Here is a 19909-nt window from a genome sequence, read left to right on the forward strand (position 1 = left end):
GCCCTTTTACAGATCGTGAAGCAATAATTAGTATTAACATGCAACAGGACAATATTGTCAACAATATTTATTCAATTTCTTTTATCCCCCTTACAGTGAATGAGACATCAGCCGTATGGTAAACAATTCTACAATGCATACAATCGGGAAATCATTATATTAATGTGAATTTCTATCTTAACTCAGAAGGAGAACCAGTTGCAGTAGAACCATCGCAAGCAACCATTTCTGAAAGTCCCGACAGCCCTGACCCTACATCAGACCACAATTCAACTGAATTAAATTATATTCCAATTTCTCCCCCATCACCCATTCCATTCTCAGATGACTCCATGTAAATTTCCTCAAATATTTGCATTTCTATTCCATTAAAAATCTTATCTCATGTCTTATCCACCAACCCCAACTTTCACCACAATTGACCAATCAGAAGACACCATTCCTTACATCTCTCCAATTCCAACCCAATTTCCACTTTATGCTTACTTTCTTACTGATTTTGATATAAAACTTTTCTGAATGCAGTCTTTTCTGAATGCTTCATATTCCCCTGCAACACCTTATGCTTCTGGATTAACTTCTTGGATAATAATCAAGACAAAAAAATCACTTTGGAACCAGATCATCCAAATTTTCTTACCTTTTTGAATTTCTTACAAAACACCAAAGAAAAATTTTTAGAAGGCGAATTTGACCTGTAATTTCTTTTTTAAAACCATATTTACTTTTTCTTTCCCTGATATTTTCAAATCTCAAAACCTAGCAATTCTGAATTTTCTTAAAAATCATGACAAGCATCTGGGACCAAATCCGAAGTTACGTCGGCCCAGAAGACATCGCCCCAAAATTACACACGAACCACAACATCAACGTTTGCGTGAAAGTAGGAATCCAATACAGGGAATGTTTTTTCAATGAATATGTCATATTAAAAAATGGAACCATCGTGATCTGGGCACACTCCCATACAGGCCTTCTCACAAAAAAATGTTTTTTCTACACAACCTGGGAATACTACACCTACATTTACCACTTCATTACTTCATCCCAAGGCACCCAACTCACCCACCAATTCTGGGATTTTATTCAAATGGACAATGACGACCCCATTGAGTTTGACCCTGTTGGCATCCGTGTATTCACTTAGACTTGAATAAACTTCTTTAATTTTTTTATTATTCGAAATATTTTTTTTAATCTTTTCTCTCATGAGTCGCAATTATTTAATGTAGTACTTATTTTATAAACACCGCAAATTATTCAAATGTAACGCCTCCTCTTCTTATTTTTAATTTCTTACCAATTTATTTTTTTACTTCTGACCAAAAACAAAATTACTCGTGAGTCATAACTCATGAGCACAATGAGCAAGCACCCCTAACATAGCAAACTATTTTTAACCAATCTATTCCCAACCATTATCAACAAAAACTAACATCCCACCTTGTTATCACTTCGAAGGGCACGCGACTGAAAGTCAAAATATTAATTGCTTACACTACATACGACTGTGCAAAATAACGACCCAAAAAACTCACGAAACATCTTTTTTTTTCAAAACAACACCAAACTAACACAGACAGGACCCTTACCGATTGCCCAGTATCAACAAAAAATAATCCTTTCAAAATACGTTGAAAGGGCACGGGCTTGAAATAATAAAACCTCAAAAAAAAAGTAAAAAAAAACCTGGCAGTATAGTTCCAACCCTAAAAAAATGTAAATTAAAGTCGAACAACTCACTTATTCCATTGAAGGATCCTTTGGAGGAAGAAACGAATACACAATATTCTCGTTCTCGTTCGATTGCGTTTTCGTTTCCCGTTTCCCACCCCATTTTCTTCGATTACCTCGTTTGTTATTTGTTTTTAAAATTAGACCACTATTAGCGAAACTTTGCACATGCTCAGTCACATCACTAGCACCACCAGTTGATACTTCTCTTTCTTTCGCCCAGTCTAACACTGCCTTTTTATTTTTATTTGATATTACAGTTCTTTTTACCGCACCTTTACGCACACCATAAGCAAACGATCCCAAAGTCCGATCAACAACAACTTGATTCGATTGATCACGCTCCTCCCAGCCTGTCACTAACGACAAACCTTTTGTAAAAGTTAAAACAGCATGCGCACACAACGAAGGCTGGCACAACACATTATCTTTCGTCGGAATGAAAAACCAAACATCCTTTCCCAAACCACTTGCAGAAGGACCCCTCTTAATTAAATCCATAAAATATTGCGGAGTGCCCATAACATTATTAAAATCACTTGATGTCTGATAACTTCCATAAATCAAATAATTTCTCACCACACGGCGTTTTCGAAACACTATCATTACCCCCAATCTCAACATGTGCCGCCGTCCACCACTCATTCCATTGTACCATGGCATCTCTCCTTACACCAGTAAAACCATCAGGCAAAACACCACTCATCAAACCATCCACACAAAACGTCCAACCTATTGAATTACACAAACCAGCATACGACCCAACTTCTTGATACAACCTGCTATCACCACTCTCCAACTTTAATTCACTAACATAATTATACACATCGCCCTGATCTCTACAGCCCCGGAACCCTTCTACTAAACTTTCTTGTAATCCCACAATTTCTTCATTATTTATTGCCAATGGTACCTTTGGTCAACCATTCTCTCCAACCAGTCCCCCTCTACCTTCTATAGTTAACTTATTCTTTAAGGAGGTCCAACTATTTATACCCCGCCCATCGACTGTTTCCACTTCTTTCCATCCGAGACTTATTAATTTTTTCCGATAGTAGTACTGATGTTTGAACTCGTTCATCTCGATTAGCAAATCTTGTCTGCCTCGTGTCGTTCTAAACACGATAATTCTGTTTAAAATTACAAAAAATTATTAATGCTAGCTTATGAAATCCTAAATTGTTATAAGTAATTAACGAACCTTTTAGTGTCCATACTTTGATAAAATAGAATATCCCGTCTCTTCGTTGTTACAATTAATCGTTTTTGCAAAGCTTCGATAAAATATCCAACAGTCGATGAATAACGCCGCTATTAAAGTTTGACCTCTTCGCAGTAAAAAGTATTCTGAATAACTTTATCAATAGAGCAGTCAATCACACTGTTCTCAATTTACTTTCCTCCAAAACTTCCATTAGTGCCTGTCAATTACTGCCATACCGAGGGAATTACTTGCGAAAACTCCATTAGTGGCTGTCATTTACTGCCATGCCGAGGGATTTACTTCATTACTTTACTCCCTTCACAACGCGGAGCAAATGGAACTGCCACACGTGACAGATCACTACTACATTAATCTTCCTGGGAAAATGCAAATGAACCCAGAAGAGGAACCAATCAACTACACCTAATAACTCGCATAAATCTCTGTTGATCCACATCAGTCAAAGTCACAAAACGCACTTCCCAAAAAATCAATTTTAATATCAGTCATGCCTGTTCTATTCGCAGCCGATCCCCCTCTTCCATTTAATTTGAATAACAGAATGGCACTGCTAACGAAAATTGTAGCATCGGACAACCCGATCTATTCCAGCTACTTTATCGTTGAATACATCTGGCCAGGGCAACCGCACAACCTGGACCTAATTACACGGCGCGTGTTTGTCCTCAAGAGGAGCGAGGACGGACAAAAACTTCAAGAAGTTTGCAGGGGACGAACACGCGCCTTCAGGATGAACCTGACACGAGCAACAAATCAATTCATCTAGTTATTTTTTTTACTGCACGAATCTATTTTTCTACAAAACTGCACGATTTTATTTTTCTACTGCATGAGTACTACGCCTGCCACGACCAACACGAACATCATTGAAAGACTTGGCAAGAATCGAGGACACAAATCACCAATCCCTCCATCACCAACTGGACAAATATGGCTCCGATATGGCACGAAACTCACATCCACTTGGCCAACGCGAAATGTAGTATTCTTTTCACAACATACAGCAGTCGCGTTCCCCAGCTCAATTTCTTCGCATACATCAGATGAGAAAACAAGAGGCCAAATAAGAGCAAACACAAAGTAAACTTTCAGCATTTTGATCTGGAATACTCAATAAAAACTTAGAACAAACCACTATAGATGTTGCTTTTCATTTATACTTAATTCACCCAGTAAATTCCTTGACTTTGACAATACCACTAATCAAGACCCACTTGGCACAGCACACTAGACAACCCTGTTTATAATCATAAGATTAAAGGTTGGAAACCCATCGCCTCCGCTTTTTCTGAAGAGCCGTAATATGACGATGTTAAATTTTGATTGGTTGAAAAAGACTTTTGTAAATTCATACAGCACGCATTTATTATCTTGAAATTCATACAGACGATTCTGCTCAGTACAGTTCAGTTGCTTAATAAATTACTTGAATTGAAAACTTGTAGCAGAAAAAGAGCGTTTTTACCGAACCCGCGCTCCGAATAGCACTTAGCAAAAACTTGCAATTAAAAGCCTTTATTAGAAAGGATATTGCAACGATAACTCGTCTCCATACAATATAGCACTTGGCACTAGCACCTACACAGCCGCCTCTAAAAAGATAGAAAAGGTAGAAGCGAACTAAGAAGAGAGTTATCATAACTAGTAAATTAAATCGAAAACGATTGAATATTTAGTTATCGGTTAATTATCGCGGGCCACGGCCATGCCAAAGCGGCTTGTTAAACTTGATATGAAACTCACAGCAGAACAGGAGATTATTTAACCCAAAGAAGTACTTTTTATGGTTATTATGCTAACTCAACACTGGAGTTTTTGCTTGCAATAAGACTATATAATTCACTCATTGACTAAATTAACATTAAACGCTCAATTAACATTAAACGCTCACATCGTTAAAGGATGACTTTCAACAACAGTTTTTTTTGAAAATTACAAACTCGCTTGATACAAGATTTTCTCGCCTTTACTCATTCTTATCGTAGCTGCATTTGCTAATTCCTAAAATTTGCAGGCATGCTTGCGAAGCACAACTAGATTTCCATAAGGAACACCAAATTTTATATCACATGAAAACTGCTCAACTTGACTTTAAATTCTTGAATTCCCTATCCAAGGATGACGATTTGAACCTATTCAAATGCCAAAAATCCCAGATGAGAGTGGACTCAGGTTTCACTGCTAACAATTCGGGATAAAAGTGAAGGCCGTCAAATTACGCTTTCATTTCTTGAACATTTGGAGAAAAATGTTTTTTTTTCCCGTTAGTTCACCATATTCTAACGGTGGAAATTAAAAGTTCAATTAGAACGCAATAAGTATATATATTCCACTTAATTTGGACCTCATTTCCAGCCCTTAGAAATTGGTGAACTAAGGCAAAAACCCTATTTCTCCAACTTTTTGCTCTTGTACAAAGTACAACTGGATGAGTGAGCAAAAGGGAAACAAAGAGAAAAAAGAACGATTTTTTTTCATTTAGTGGTCATTTTTGTCTCAGATTTTAATTTGGAATTGTTGAAAAGCAATCAAAATTTGTTTCAGAAACGGGTAGATTTCTTATGCAACTCAACCAATCCAAAACCAACAGATGACAAGGCGTTTGTAATGTTCAACTGGACGTACGCTCAGAATCAAGATCTGGACGACATGGCGGAAAAAGAATTTGAACAGTTCTACTCAGATGCTGTGAAATGGTTCCAGTACCCTGGCAATAAAAATATGAAGGAATGTTTCCAGAAATCCCAAAATGCTAATTTAGGTGGCACCAGTCATTGTTGTTTATCGTAGAAATATGATGGCTGCGAGTCACTAACGTAGCCGATAATGAACCCTGAGTTTTAACAGTAAAATAGCGTTACCCTAGTCGAGACGTCGACGATATAAAAAGCTAATATAGTTAAGGTGGGGGTAATTGCGGTACCCTAATTACTGGGGCGGTCATACCACTAAAGTTAGTCCGAAACATTTTCATACCCAATATATGTCACCCACCGTCTTTTCATCGGTCGAATTCTGTACTAGGGTATGTGTCTTATAAATTAGAAAAGTTTCATTTTTTAGTGAAATTTAAACTCGGTTAAAAAGAGCTGCCAATAAGAGCTGGTATGTTCAACTTCTATTAGTTAAAAATAACGAACATAAAATCAAGTGTCATCTGGCTAAATTCCTCTCGCAAAATTATAAATCAAATCTTGATTGTCATTCAGTGGGTATAGTAATTTTTCTTCAATTTATTTTAAGTTAAAAACATTTGATTTGCTGGGCTCCACAATAAGAAACTACTTATCTTAAAAATTATTTCAGCTATATTGCTGTGTGTTGACGCGGTAGCAATAAGAGAAAAAAACTAATCCAAGTTATGTCCTAAAAACATATACTCTCGCAATTCATGTTAATTTATTTCAAGATTTTTAATGGCTCTCAAACTATGTTTGTAGCAATTATATCACTTCTGTTGTCTTTTTATGCAGTTTTTAGCTCAGAAAATTTTGCGTTTGAAGACTTAAATTAATGGTGTGAAGATTGGTTCTTAGAATTTGAACCTTATTCCCTCCCTCAATTTGCCACATCAGCCTCCTTACCCCCAATCCCAACCTCCTTCACTTTGTTCCATCCATAACCCAGCGCGCTTGACCCCTCCACCCCCACTTGAGCTGCCTGAAAGTTGCCTCCCTGAACCGTAGCTCGCCATTGACCAGATCAATCGCTCGTCAGTTGTTTGAGAGCAATTCGCCCGACGTTAGTCCATTATTTTTAATATCATACATGACAAAAGGAGTAATGAAACAAACCACACGCTAAGAAATAATATGAAAATTTTTTGTTTTAATTGAAAACAGAACTATGATAATTGCGCAACGCAGAGCGTATTTTTTTCGGGAACAATAGACCAAACATGTAATGTAAAGAAAAAGTTGCTTCAGTAAAAAATTTCAAAGCATTGAAAAACGAAAAGGGGTATTAGAGTTCCAAAAATAGGAATTAATGAAATAACCCGATTATCAAGTTTTTGGGGAAAAAAATGTTTTTCTATGGGAGCAAGTTTTGATTAAAAGCTGCATTAGCGGTAGCTGATCAGAGCTATTATTGAACTTCTTTTGACCTTCTACGCCATCAAGAGGAATCCTGGTTATACTGATTTTTTCAAACAGTCAAATGTCACCGAATTAAGATGTGAAAGTTGATGTTGCAGGTGAAAGCAAGCGCTCAGATCAATTTGTTGAAAAAAGTCAACGAAACAAAGAAGATAGGTGTTCTAATTTGACCATGCATTACTATGAGCAAAACGAGGAAACTAGGTGTAAATGGTTTTGTGCTGAGCAATTAGAACTGTTTGTTCTTGAGACATCTTAAAAAACCAATTTGTACTGTTTATTTGAATTCTCTTGGCCAAAAAAATTGTTTGCACATATATCAACAAATAATTTGTCGTTTTTTGATCTATTTTGACATTTTGTCGTCTAAACTTTTAGCAATTTTCCAGTTTTTCAAGTTTGTACATTTTGCGGAGATTTTTTGTCAGGGTTAATTTTTTATGGTAGCGGTGGTTATCATTTTAGTATCGGTACTGGATTGTATATTTCTAAGCAAATATTTTATTAAAATATTCTAACTTTCATCTTTTTGGCTGTTTTATCTGTTCTACTTATTTCTGTCTTTTTTTGTTTTTTGTGTTTTGGATATTTGCTCTCATACTTTTGCTTATGTTCAAGTGAGCTATAAGTGAAGTTGTAGGAAGAAAACGAAGGAAAGATTCTTGAGCCTATGAACAAAGAACAAAACTCGTTTGTTGAATCGAAAAATATTGTCCTCGTAATGTTAATATTTTGTAATGCTACAAATGTTCCCAATGAAAACACTAATTTAACGGCTTTGAAAAACGTTTGATGGAGTGGCGTGCAAATTGTGGATGATTTCTTTGGTTAGATTTATTTATTTTTCTTGTTGCTTTTTCCTTTCCTTATTTTTCATTACATTTATGAATCTTATTGTTTTGTCTGAGATCATATTAGGAGATCATATTTATTTATTGTTTTAAGATAATTAGCATAACTTGGTAACTTGCGAATATTTTTTTCGAACTCTCTACTGCAAGAGTTAATTTTTAAAAAAGAAAGATGTCAGATCGTGCGCCTTCTCATAAAGATTTTTTTAGAATTGAACATGTTGATGGATTAATCGTTTTTTATGCTTAGGTAGATGTCTGCAGCAAAGAACAATTCACTCCAATTCAATGTATTTTTCTTCCGCTGTTGTAATTAAATTTTTGTTTTCTCAAAACTTCACTCATTCTCAAAAATGCTTGTTTTTCACTTCCAATGATTTCTGCTGACTTACACCCAACTAAAGTTGTCTCATTTAAATGACATCTACCGAATAGAAACGTCACGTAATATATAGAAAACCCTCTAACTCAAAATAGGACATCTTTTCCCCGGACATTTTAAGGGAGCAGTTATTTTCGAAATTTTTTCTGACATATTTTTTCTATCGCAATTTATTTCAAACAAAATGTTGCCTATATTCTGCTTATTGGCCACATTTCCTAGCAAAATGTTTTCCCATAAGAAATTCAATTACAAATAATACAAAATTTGACTTGACTTCTTTTCAAATCTTCTTTTACTTGAAATTAGCCAAACTTAGATTGTTTTATTCAATTTTTTCTTCAAATTTTAAATTAAATTATCTAATATTCGGAGTTTTAAAGTACATATTTGATTGACTAAATTCCCAGTAGATGAATATGAGTGGTCAGCGTGGTAGCAACTCAGGTCGAAATATCTAAAGTACATTAAAAGAAGTTTAAACAGATAAATTAGATTGGATTTAAAAATGTAGAAGAGGTTTAAAAGCTCCGTAAAGATTCTATATCAATTGAGATCTGCCAAAAAAATTAGCATTCAATTTTAAACAAGCTACAATCAAGACCTGTCGGTCTTTAAATTAATTTCCTCGAATAACTTAATTTTAATTTTAAAATTGGGGTGTAATTGACAACAAATAGTTTTCCTGTTTTCAAGTTTCATCTTTTTCGGTTCGAGTTATAGTTTTCCGGAAACAATCTTGTTTTGATGCAATTTTTTCTAATAGGTTTTTAATGTTTTTTCTAATAACAAGCGTGTTGAGCTGAGAAAGGAAACAAAACCGCAATTTTTTTGTTGAACAGCTATTTTAGTGATCTTCAAAAATGATAGTTTCAAGTTTACTAGCGTCAATTTTTACTCTTGACAACAAAAGATTTGAACTGAGTTTCTGAGGCATTTGAGTTTTATTTTCAAATGTTTTGTTCAATTCCAACTGCTGACACGCTGCCTTATTCAACCTCGCGGCTCTGCATTTTGTTTCAGAACATATCGACAGTCAAAATCACTTGACTGATTCCAAAACATCAAAATCGAAACACTTGCTTTTTGTAGCAAATCGTTTCTCGAGAAAACTTGAAAAAAATCAAACAAAATTTGTTCATATTTAAAAAAGAGTGAACGGATTTATAAGTTCAATTAGCCGCGTCAATTTCATTAATGCACTTAGCGTTTTTGTTCATTTATCATTCCTATACCTGTCTGCCATTAGTTCAAGCCCAGGTGGTAACTTTTTTTATTCATATATGCCAATCTTCTATTTGGTTATGTCTAATTTATAATGTAGATTGAAATAATTGACAATCGTTCTGTAGTCCGTTTTCCCGCTTTGTTATATCGAAACTTGAATGCGACATAGTTGAATTGTTGCTATGAAATAAATAACTGATGTGAGAAGATAATAGTTTTTATACGGCTACCTTTTTGATTCAATCATTTTTAAATTTTTCATTAGATTTAGATTTTGGTGAAATTTCGTCAGTTTTAAAACCTATGTACATGATTAGAACATAATGCTGCACTTGCAACGCTCGTGATGTGAATTTTACTCGGCGCTGTACACTGCTAATTGAGCTTCATCCTAGATCGATTTTTGTGGTTTTGTAAATTTTATCACAAAAAGCTGCAAATTGTGGAACGCATTTAAAAAATTGTACAAGTTATATCTCAAAAAAGATATTAAATGCTATTGTTCTATGTTGGTCCAAACCCATTTTAGAGGAATCAAAAACATAATTTTGTGATATTTGAATTTTTTTTGCAATTTCTTGGTGCACCAGATATAAATTTTCAACAAACAATAAACAAAAAATGATAAATAATAGTAATAACACAAATCATAAGGTGAGTAAAGTTTCAGATCAGTCACTTTTTATTAACTGAGTTATGAGAATCATGGCTAATTTTAAATTGATAACGTTCATAGAGAGGCCGTATGAGAATCCTGTCAGATATTAATGAAAAAAAAAAAACGATAACCGAAATGGTAAATCATAAAAATATTGTGGATAAATATCACAAACATATGTTAACTCCTAAGCTATCTTTTTCCATTCGAAAGAACACCAAACGACAGTTTTGCGTCAATTCGTGGTTTTTTGAAGCTGAATAATTCATATTTTTCCAAAATGTTTTCCGAGAAATTATCAAGGTAGTTTCTAGAAAATAATGAGCAACAAAAAGAGTTACAAATCAATTATTTCTAGCATATCATAACTTCATAGTGTAAAATTTTCGCTAAAACAATTAACGTTGACATTTAAATCACTTCTTCTTCTGCTTCTTCTTCTTGTAAAAACTAATATATCAAAGATTTTGAACCTATTGGACTTTCATAGCAAATCAATGATTTATCAAATCAAGTTTCAACTTGGTCTTAAATTCACCCAATTACACAGACAAACAACAATAACTTACAGGTAACGTTGACGAGTACCACGGGCACGCTCAGATGATGATGTTTTTGGGACACGCTATGAAAACAGATACTCAAGTTATGGGCTGTTATGCGACGGAAAAATGCTCTACTAATAACCAAATAACAATTCTTGTTTGTGAATATGACGAAAAAGTGAAAACGGATGAAGCCATATTTGATGAAAAGGTCTTTGAAAAATTATGCCAAAAAGAAGCACCAAATTGGAGTAGCTGTGATAGCAAGCTTGAAAAAAACTGCAAATCTAAAGGTTCCGCAAAACCAAATCCACCCAATCAGAATCCGTCTAATAATCCAACGAGCAACAACCCTCCGAGCAATAATCCACCGAGCAACCCCCCTCCAACCAACCCCCCTCAAAGCAACCCCCCTCAAAGCAACCCCCCTCAAAGCAACCCCCCTCAAAGCAACACCCCTCCAAGCAACCCCCCTCCAACCAACCCCCCTCAAAGCAACCCCCCTCAAAGCAACCCCCCTCCAACCAACCCCCCTCAAAGCAACCCCCCTCAAAGCAACCCCCCTCCAACCAACCCCCCTCCAACCAACCCCCCTCCAACCAACCCCCCTCCAACCAACCCCCCTCCGAGCAACAATCCACCGAGCAAAAATCCACCGAATAAAAATCCACCGAGCAGCAATCCACCGAGCAACAATTCACCGAGCAGCAATCCACCGAGCAACAATCCACCAAACAATAACTCGACAAACTCTGGCGGAACTGACAAAGTACTTAAAGAGGTCTTTTCAAAATTGCACAGTAAGCATAGAAAAATCGCTGGAATTGTAGAGCTAAGATGGGACACACAGTTAGAACGGAGAGCGAAAGAACTGGCGGAGCTCAAATGCAACGGATCAAATTCAACCTCAAATTCAAGTTCGACCTGGATTTCAAGTTCAACCTCGAATTCAAGTTTGACTTCAAGTTCAAATACAACCTTGAATTCAAATTCAACCTCGAATTCAAATTCGACCTCGAATTCAAATTCGACCCCGAATTCAAATTCCAAAAATTTGCAGTCAAAAATCGAGTGGGTTATGAAAGCTAATTTAACCCAAAATACTGACAGGGCTTTGTTGGCCGCCAAAATGTTTGACATGCTTTACGACAACATAACGTCTTTCTACGAATACCCGGGCGAAGAGAATTGGACAAATTGTCATCCAAACGCAACCGAGGCAGAAGTTTATGGAATGGAGGTTATACTGCCAATATTCCATAAAGACATGGCCCGCGTTGGTTGCGCACTGAAAGAATGTGACCCTAATCAAACGGGACCCGATGCCGATTATGTCATAGCCTGTGTTTACGAAAACGATACTCAAATTTCGAATTCTCAACTTTTCGACAAAAACCAGTTTATGAAAATGTGTGAAGGGGAACCAAAAAAGTGGCGAAGTTGCGTTCCACCTCTGGACCTGAATTGTCATCATAAGGAACACCATCATCCCGCCGCCGGCACTACCCCTGACTTGAATAATATGATGACCCAGCCAGTTGGAAACCCGGCGAACCCACCGCAGCCGGGAAATGGTGGGAGCGGGGACCAGAATTTGGATCCCATCGAACTTTTGCAGAAAAAATTTGAGGAATGGCTTGATGAAGTTCAAGACTTCCAACAGAGACAAAAATATAATTATACCAACAAAAAGGCTTTTGTTTCGGCATTGGAAAGCAGTGACGTCATAATTTGGGCTATTTTGGTTATGATGGTGATGGCTGCCTAGGGATGACAGGGTATATAAGCAGTATTAACCCGGGTCGAGGTTTTTGGGTAAATTTTCGTAAGAAATGCGGTGAATGCGGTGAATTTTCGTAAGAAATGCGGTGATTGCGGTGAATGCGGTGAAAAAAAATAATTCACCGCTTTTCACCGCATTTCTTACAAAAATTCGACACCAAATTCACCGCATTTCTTACAAAAATTCACCGCATAGACTATTATGGCAAATTAATGTAAGAAATGCGGTGAATGCGGTGAATGCGGTGAAAAAAAATAATTCACCGCTTTCTCTCAAGCGGTGAATTATTTTTTCTCACCGCTAGATGCGGTGAAAAAAAATAATTCACCACATTTCACCGCATTTCTTACAAAAATTCACCGCATATGGTTTCCAAAGTTTACTCAATGTGATTTAAATTCACAAGAAATAACAAAGAAGTAAGTGACAGTTGGCGCAGTGCAATAAGCATTGGAAGGCATGCAGGAGGTCAGATGTTCGAACCCCTGTAGTGACGATTCTTTTTTGTAAGAATACTGAGAACGCGGTGAAAAAAAATAATTCACCGCGATTCACCGCATTCACCGCAAAAAGATGTAAGAAATACGCGGTGAAAATTATTTTTTTTTCACCGCATTTCACCGCATTTCTTACGAAAATTCACCGCCAAACCTCGACCCGGGAACTGAAAGAATTTCGAACTATCATCTGACAAACAGCAAATTACTACGACTAACGTGGGGTACAATTAATTTCCCAAGATCTATTGGGCTCAGAAATCTTCAACTAATAATAATTTCACGACAAAACTTTAAAATATGAATTTGAAACAAATTGATAATCTGATTAATGCAAAAATCTGATCGAATTATGAATTAATTAAACAATATGAGGTTATGAAATAAATGAAATTGGTAAATATTGATTGAATAAAATAATTAATAGATTGAACAAAATTGATGACATACTTTGATTTACTATCAAGCAAATACATTTTCCTTCTGAAAACAGTTTCATCCTTCGTTTTCTCAGGATTGGGTTTTTTGAAGTTAGTGACCGATGTGAAGTGTGACAGTGGTGGAGGATGTCGATCTAGCCGAATGGGTGTCTAGCAGACTAAGAAATAAAGCCGATTACTTCCCGCTTTCTCATCAGTTACTTTTATATGTATTGTATTAAAAACAACTTTAAATTTCCGGTTCTGATAATTAAACGTCTTTTTGGCAAGAATTCCTCACGGCGGCAGCGACATTGATAGCTATTGGTTTTTATGACTCGGCAAAAATTGATGATTAATTGCTCTCAAACGAAATTCTTAGCAATTAAATTAGTCCTGTGGTTTTTAATGCGATTTTATGCTTCAACAAATTTTTGTCTGACCCTTTTGACTTTTCGTGCTCAAAAACGGGATAAACAGTTAACGCCCGGAGCCCCTCCACCAAGAGTTCACTCCCTCCCCCTGCCGCCACGCTCACCCCACTCCCCTTTAGTCAAGCTAAATCTAGCCTCCCTAAATCGTAGCTAGCTACTGACGAAGAAAAAAAATGGTTTTCGTAGCTTGCTAGAAAAAAATTCGCGTGTTCTAGTGGTGGTTTTGAGGTTCAGTTTCAAGTGCTGAAACGGCCATGCCGAAACAGGGAATGGAGCAAAAAAAAAATGGTTAGCAGTTCGCGCCATTTTTTTGAAAAAAATTCTAAAGTGAGAAAACGGTGTTTGAACAAAAGTTCACTTTCTCTCTAGTGGTTTTTTTGACGTGCAGTGATTTGGCTCTGATTTTATTGTTTATTTTCAATTTTTTAATAGGATTATTTTCTCAATGGTTTCTATCAATCCTTCATAGTCCTACTTCTGGTTCTTCGTTAAATCAATGAAATTTCTTTGAATTTTAGGTCAGGACTTACTTGCCCTGTTGTTTTTTAATTCTCTGTAATTTTTGATCACGTTTTTGTTGTCTTAAGTCATGATCTTCACGATTGACTCGTATATTACCTGAGTAACTATGTAAACTGAAGCGAATTTTTAAATTGTTTCACGCATTGATTTACTCAATTTAGTTAAAACGGTCATTGTCAAAAGAGCAAAATCAAAAGAAATTGGATAAAACGATGAAGCGGTGAATTTAGTCATGCTGCATTAGGCTATCAAAGTTCATTAGTGCAAACGCTAGCTAATTAATTTTTATTTTAAGCTAAATAATTTTTATTTTAGAAACTGAATGAAAATGAAAATCAAATTAGAACAATTTTTGACACCACAAAAATTCTGTCAGTTTCTATCTTTTCTCCTTTTTCCTGTTTCAATCCCGATGTGCGTCAAGAAGGTCCACGATAGCTATTTTCCGGCAATTTGCCGGCTATGTTGTTTTGCTTGCCATCTCTTCTCAATACTGTCAATTTTTGGCTTTAGCAGTCAATGGACGTAGAAAAATTGAACATGGAACGCGAGTTCTATTTGCAACTGATGAGATCAGGCTACTTGAAGGTCAGTAAAATAAGGCAACTGATGAGATCAGTAACATAAGGCTGCAATTTAACTTGGTTATCAGTACTACAATCAATAATAGCAACAATATAACTTCATTGCTCCAATTCGCAATTCAATAGGGGTTTTAGAACTTTATACCAGCCCAACTTTCGTCAATTGTAGCCAATTTTTAGTACCATTAGAAAACCCCTGAATACAAACTATTGCTGAACAGACGCTTTTGTTTTTTTTTCATTTTCTCGAGAAACAATTGAGGCTCTAATTTTTCAAATGCTCTCAATTTTCTTGCATTTTTATGCACTGAGCTCCCTTATATTGGCTTCAAATATAATTTATATCTAGAATTCGCTGCGACTTGCTGGAAAAGGATCTCCATGTTTTCTAATAAGTGAAGATGTGCAGGAGAAAAAACTATCACCTCCAGTTGCAGAAAATAAAAGGTTTCAATGTCACATTTTTAATTAAAAAAGAGCATAGAAAGTTTTCAAAGGTAAATTTTCTAATAATTAATTTCCAAAACAAGATATTTCAAAACAGAGTGAATGCAGCAATCAAATGATTTGACAATTGAAAATGTATAATTGTACATATTTGCGAAAAAATCAATATAATACAACAACAATAAAACTTCCGCACATCAGTGTTAATTTCAATGCGATATGTCGGAGGTTTTAGACAACGAAAACCACCAACCTTACAGTGTTTTTTTAAATAAAGATGGTCGTTGTGATAGAAGTGTATTATTTCCTTCTGTGACGTATTGCCAGTCGTATCGGTTGTAATGAATAGCTTCAGTGTACAATCATCAGCAGACAATTTGAAATTAAAATGGATTTTTCAGAAAAATTTCTGACCACGACAATTAATTAATTAAAGGAAGTTCGCAGTCAATAATTATTTCTTCTTTTGACCAAAATCAATGGAAATCAACGAAATTTTTGGAATTGTACTAAATTAAAATCGCTATACGTGGTATATTAAAAGTTGCGTTAAAATCGCTATTCGTGGTAAATTACGTTGTGTACAAAATATATTTTGTTTTCGAGCTCATTGACTTCATTTGGCATGGAAACTTGTTCCATTTTCGGACAAAAGAGATATATTGAAAATGTGTTCGTTGCGGCTTCCACAAATTTATTCGCTTTTTTGTCTGCTCCATTCACTTCGCAGGTGGCCTGCGCTTTCTTAAAACTTCTGCAGTGCCTAAATTCCGTATTGGTATTAATTTGGTTTAATTTTTGATGATACATTTAGCTGGCAAAATGACAACCTGCAGCAAGGTATCCCGACTGCAGTAAAATTTTCCGCGCTTAGAACAAACATTTATATTTATGGCAACTCAATTATCGGCTTAAAAGATGTCGTTTTTCAGCTGAGACATATTTTGAAAAAATCCTGCCGTACCCAATCAATATTGTGTACTTGACTTTGCAATGCGAATCACTACTAGAATTTCTGTTGAGTGTATTTGTGCGGCGAGTGCACTTAGCACATTTTTGTATTTGGATTCACTTAACAAATCGCCTACCTGACACTTGTCTATTTTACTCAGATAGTAAATACAACTGACAAGAAATAAGTTAAGTTGAGCAACTGTACTCGAGGTGCAAAACTAAGGGAATGAGATTTATTATAAGTTAGCAACACAGAAGTCATAACAAATGTGAACAAACAATTCCCAATGCGGGAACTAGGGCAACACATAATATATGAAATAGAAGACGGTAGACACTGAACTTAAGATGTATTTGGAATACGTCCTTCAAGATTAGGTACAACGCTAAAAAAGTACAACGCATAATAATTTTACTGCACCAATTAAAATGATTATGTACAACAAATCCAATGAACGAGAGATGAGAGAAAAAAATAATACATTGAACTTTGTTTCCAGTAGGATGTTAGATTTTACGCTAATTCTGACGATCGGCTGATCCGTTTTTAATTCATTTTCTTTCTTTTTTAATCGTTTTGCAGACTTGGCCTAGAGACTGATTCAGACTTGCATTAAATATCATTTAATAAAGACTCGCATTGTATTTCTTTTTATACAATATATTTTACTAGAATATGATTGAGAATTCCCACCTTTTAACGATAAAACGTACCAGAATTCAAGAACCACACAAATGTAACGGTACTATAATAAAGTTTTCCTTAATTAATCTGTTCATTGTATCAATTCTCTTGTTAAACCAACTCTTTCAACGCAAAAAAGTTGATAAACATGCGTTTTTGGCGGCGATCAAATCCATAGCTGCAAATCAGGGCCTTTTTCACATTTTGCCGGTGATTTTTTTAACCGGGGTGAAAAGTAACATTAGCTAACAAAGCTATTGATTGATTTTTTACGTTTCCAATTTTTGAAAAATTTAAAGCTATTTTTTCCATTTCAAACGTGTAAATTTCACGAACAGAACCAAAGGTTAAACATTTATCGCAAATTTTCACACTATTCAAATTGCTTAGCAGAGTTTGTAAAGGTATAAGGGTAATTCATATTTCGAAAATGGCTCTTCGTTTTTAAAGGTCGAAGCAAGACGTAAAAGGTCCAACTCTTTATTCTAAGAAAAATTTTTTGCCCCAGTTCAAAAATTCTTATAAATTACGCATATATTTTGTTTTCGAAGTTATTGGCATGGGAATTTGTTCCATTTTTGGAAGCTTTTGAACAAAAGAGATAAATTGCAAAGGTTTGTTTGTTGCGGCTTCCATAAATTTTTTTGCTTTTTTGTCTGCCCCATTCACTTCGCAGGTGGCCTGCGCTTTCTTAAAACTTCTGCAGTGCCTAAATTCCGTATTGATATTAATTTGGTTACATTTTTGATGATTCATTCAGCTGTCAAAATGACAACCTGCAGCAAGGTATCTCGACTGCAGTAAAGTTTTCTGCGCTTATAACAAACATTTATATTTATGGCAACTCAATTATCGGCTTAAAAGATGTCGTTTTTCAGCTGACACATATTTTGAATAAATCCAATGAACGAGAGATGAGAAAAAAATTAATACACTCAACTTCGTTTCCAATGGGACGTCAGATCTTACGCGGCATGGGAAGCGATTAGCTATGGTAATTTTCTGGAGCACAATATTCAAATGTTTTTCAAAAATTAAATTTTATTTCCTATATATTAGAAGTTTTCAACAGGTTAGTTTGGTTCTGAAGTATTATAGGTTCTTATCATTTGCTTTTTTTTTAAAAAAAAAATAATATAAGCCTTTTTTCTCTTTGTAAAAAAGCGACTATGTCTTAACAGCTTTTTACTTTTTATTGAATTTGTTTAAAAGCAATTCAAAAATGTTCAAGAATAATTTCTCCCAAAAGTTTTGCTAATGTATGGATAACTAAAAAAGTGTGATATGAGCGTGTCTAAGAGCATTTGGAAAAATTTATCGTCAATGCAATCTTTGATTATTGGCAAATGCATTCCAATTGAACAATTTCAGTTTTCAGGGCCCAAAAAATAGCAAATCCTGGACCCGATGACTTTTGATTGTTTAGTCTATTAACAGCTTGATATATTTCCTTCAACTTAACAGTCCTAAAACCGATTATTTTCCAAATGTATGCTCAATTTAATCTTTGTTCATAAGAATTGGTTCTCCTTTATATTTGCCCTTTTGTTCAAAAGTTTTGTTAAAAGCATTGCAAAAATCTTTTTGTCAGTTATATTGCATCCAAAAGCGTCTGTCTCTGGTATACATTTTTTGAAAGTTTTCTTGCCCAATTTGTTTTGTATGAAATTCCATTGCCGCTTGGGTGTTTCACATTTTTTATGCTTTAAAGCGGGTCTGATCAATAATAGTTTGTTCGACCTAATTGCGTTTTAGGTTATTTATGGCGATCAAATACTTAACAGCGACATGAAGTTTATTCTAACAACCAAAATAGGCTGTTTTAATTTGAAAAGCAGCACTATACGGAAATACTTTTTCTTTAATATTGACAAACAAAATAGCTCCCTCGTTAACCAGTCAAAAATGTCACTCTTTATTCGAACTACGAACCATATATGAAGCGTGTAAAACGTTAAAAGAAGATGCTATGCGCGACCGCATTCAAACCAATTTAGTTAATAACTACTCCGTACTTTTTCCACCTTGTCAAGATTTATCTTATCCCTAGCACGATATGGAATTCCGCAATTAATCCCAGTGGTGAAAGAGTAAACAAAAGACCAATAAACAATCAATATACTCGATCAGTCGCGCAAACAAAACGCATCAGAAATTGACATCAAATTTCAGGCCTTTTTCTCAGTAGAAAGAACAAAAATGAGCAAAAATGAAGAAAAGATGAACAAAAAAGCTAAGCTCTGGGAACATTTCGGTATGGTATGTTTAATATATGCGTTACATTGACAACTTCTTTACTGTTAAAAGGCAAGCACATATACCATAATAAAAAGTCGGATAAATTCAATGACAAACAGAGTAAAAAACAATTGTTTTCCTTCTAAAACTAATTTTAAACCTCAGGAAAGATGAAAATGGAAAGGAAACGAAACAATTAGCAACATGGAATCAATTATCTTATTTCGTTCCCCTTTCCCGTGAAAATTGTTTTCCTTTTCCAAAAGACAAACAAATTTCTACCGCTTGGGAAAATAAGCGGATAAAGAAAACAAAATTTTTAAATTCCCAACTGAAGTTTGTTGCTTTTACATTTCTACAGTTGTGAAATCGTCAGAGCTGTAATTAAAAAATAAACAAATTGTTTACAAGCACTGCTGAAATATTCAAACGTTAAAGCTAAAAAATCGTTTGAGTTACTTATTACCTTCGATTTTTACGTAATTGGTTACTTTATCCTGTTACACGGCAAAAACTAAACAATTAACAATTTCAACAAAAGGTATGTTTATTTTAAAATTACGTAACTAGAGACAATTCGGGGGGGGGGGGATTGTGAGGTCTCTAGGCCTGCTCTGCCTTGGGGAT

The 19909-nt window shown here is 35.2% G+C and overlaps 2 protein-coding genes across 5 annotated transcripts in view; both read left to right on the forward strand.

Annotated features, from left to right (window-relative positions):
* LOC142337953 (uncharacterized) overlaps positions 1 to 13389 on the forward strand; it is a 28756-nt gene extending 15367 nt beyond the window's left edge. Inside the window, exons 2-4 of the mRNA XM_075387585.1 lie at positions 5504 to 5720; positions 10746 to 12520; positions 13174 to 13389. Coding sequence (XP_075243700.1) covers positions 5504 to 5720; positions 10746 to 12487 — 1959 coding nt within the window. The 3' untranslated portion in view covers positions 12488 to 12520; positions 13174 to 13389. The remainder of the gene's footprint in view (positions 1 to 5503; positions 5721 to 10745; positions 12521 to 13173) is intronic.
* Positions 13390 to 15051: 1662 nt separating this feature from the next.
* LOC142338210 (uncharacterized) overlaps positions 15052 to 19909 on the forward strand; it is a 50030-nt gene continuing 45172 nt past the window's right edge. For 3 of the 4 annotated variants that reach the window (XM_075387861.1, XM_075387857.1, XM_075387856.1), the window contains exon 1: positions 19340 to 19823. The gene's annotated coding sequence lies outside the window, so the exon portion shown is untranslated. Of the gene's footprint in view, positions 15124 to 19339; positions 19824 to 19909 lie in introns of those variants that run through there. The other variant, XM_075387858.1, reaches the window with a different exon arrangement.

The sequence above is a fragment of the Convolutriloba macropyga genome, chromosome 4 (genome assembly GCF_964194025.1).
Source record: "Convolutriloba macropyga chromosome 4, txConMacr16.3, whole genome shotgun sequence".
In the NCBI taxonomy this organism is placed as follows: Eukaryota; Metazoa; Xenacoelomorpha; order Acoela; family Convolutidae; genus Convolutriloba; species Convolutriloba macropyga.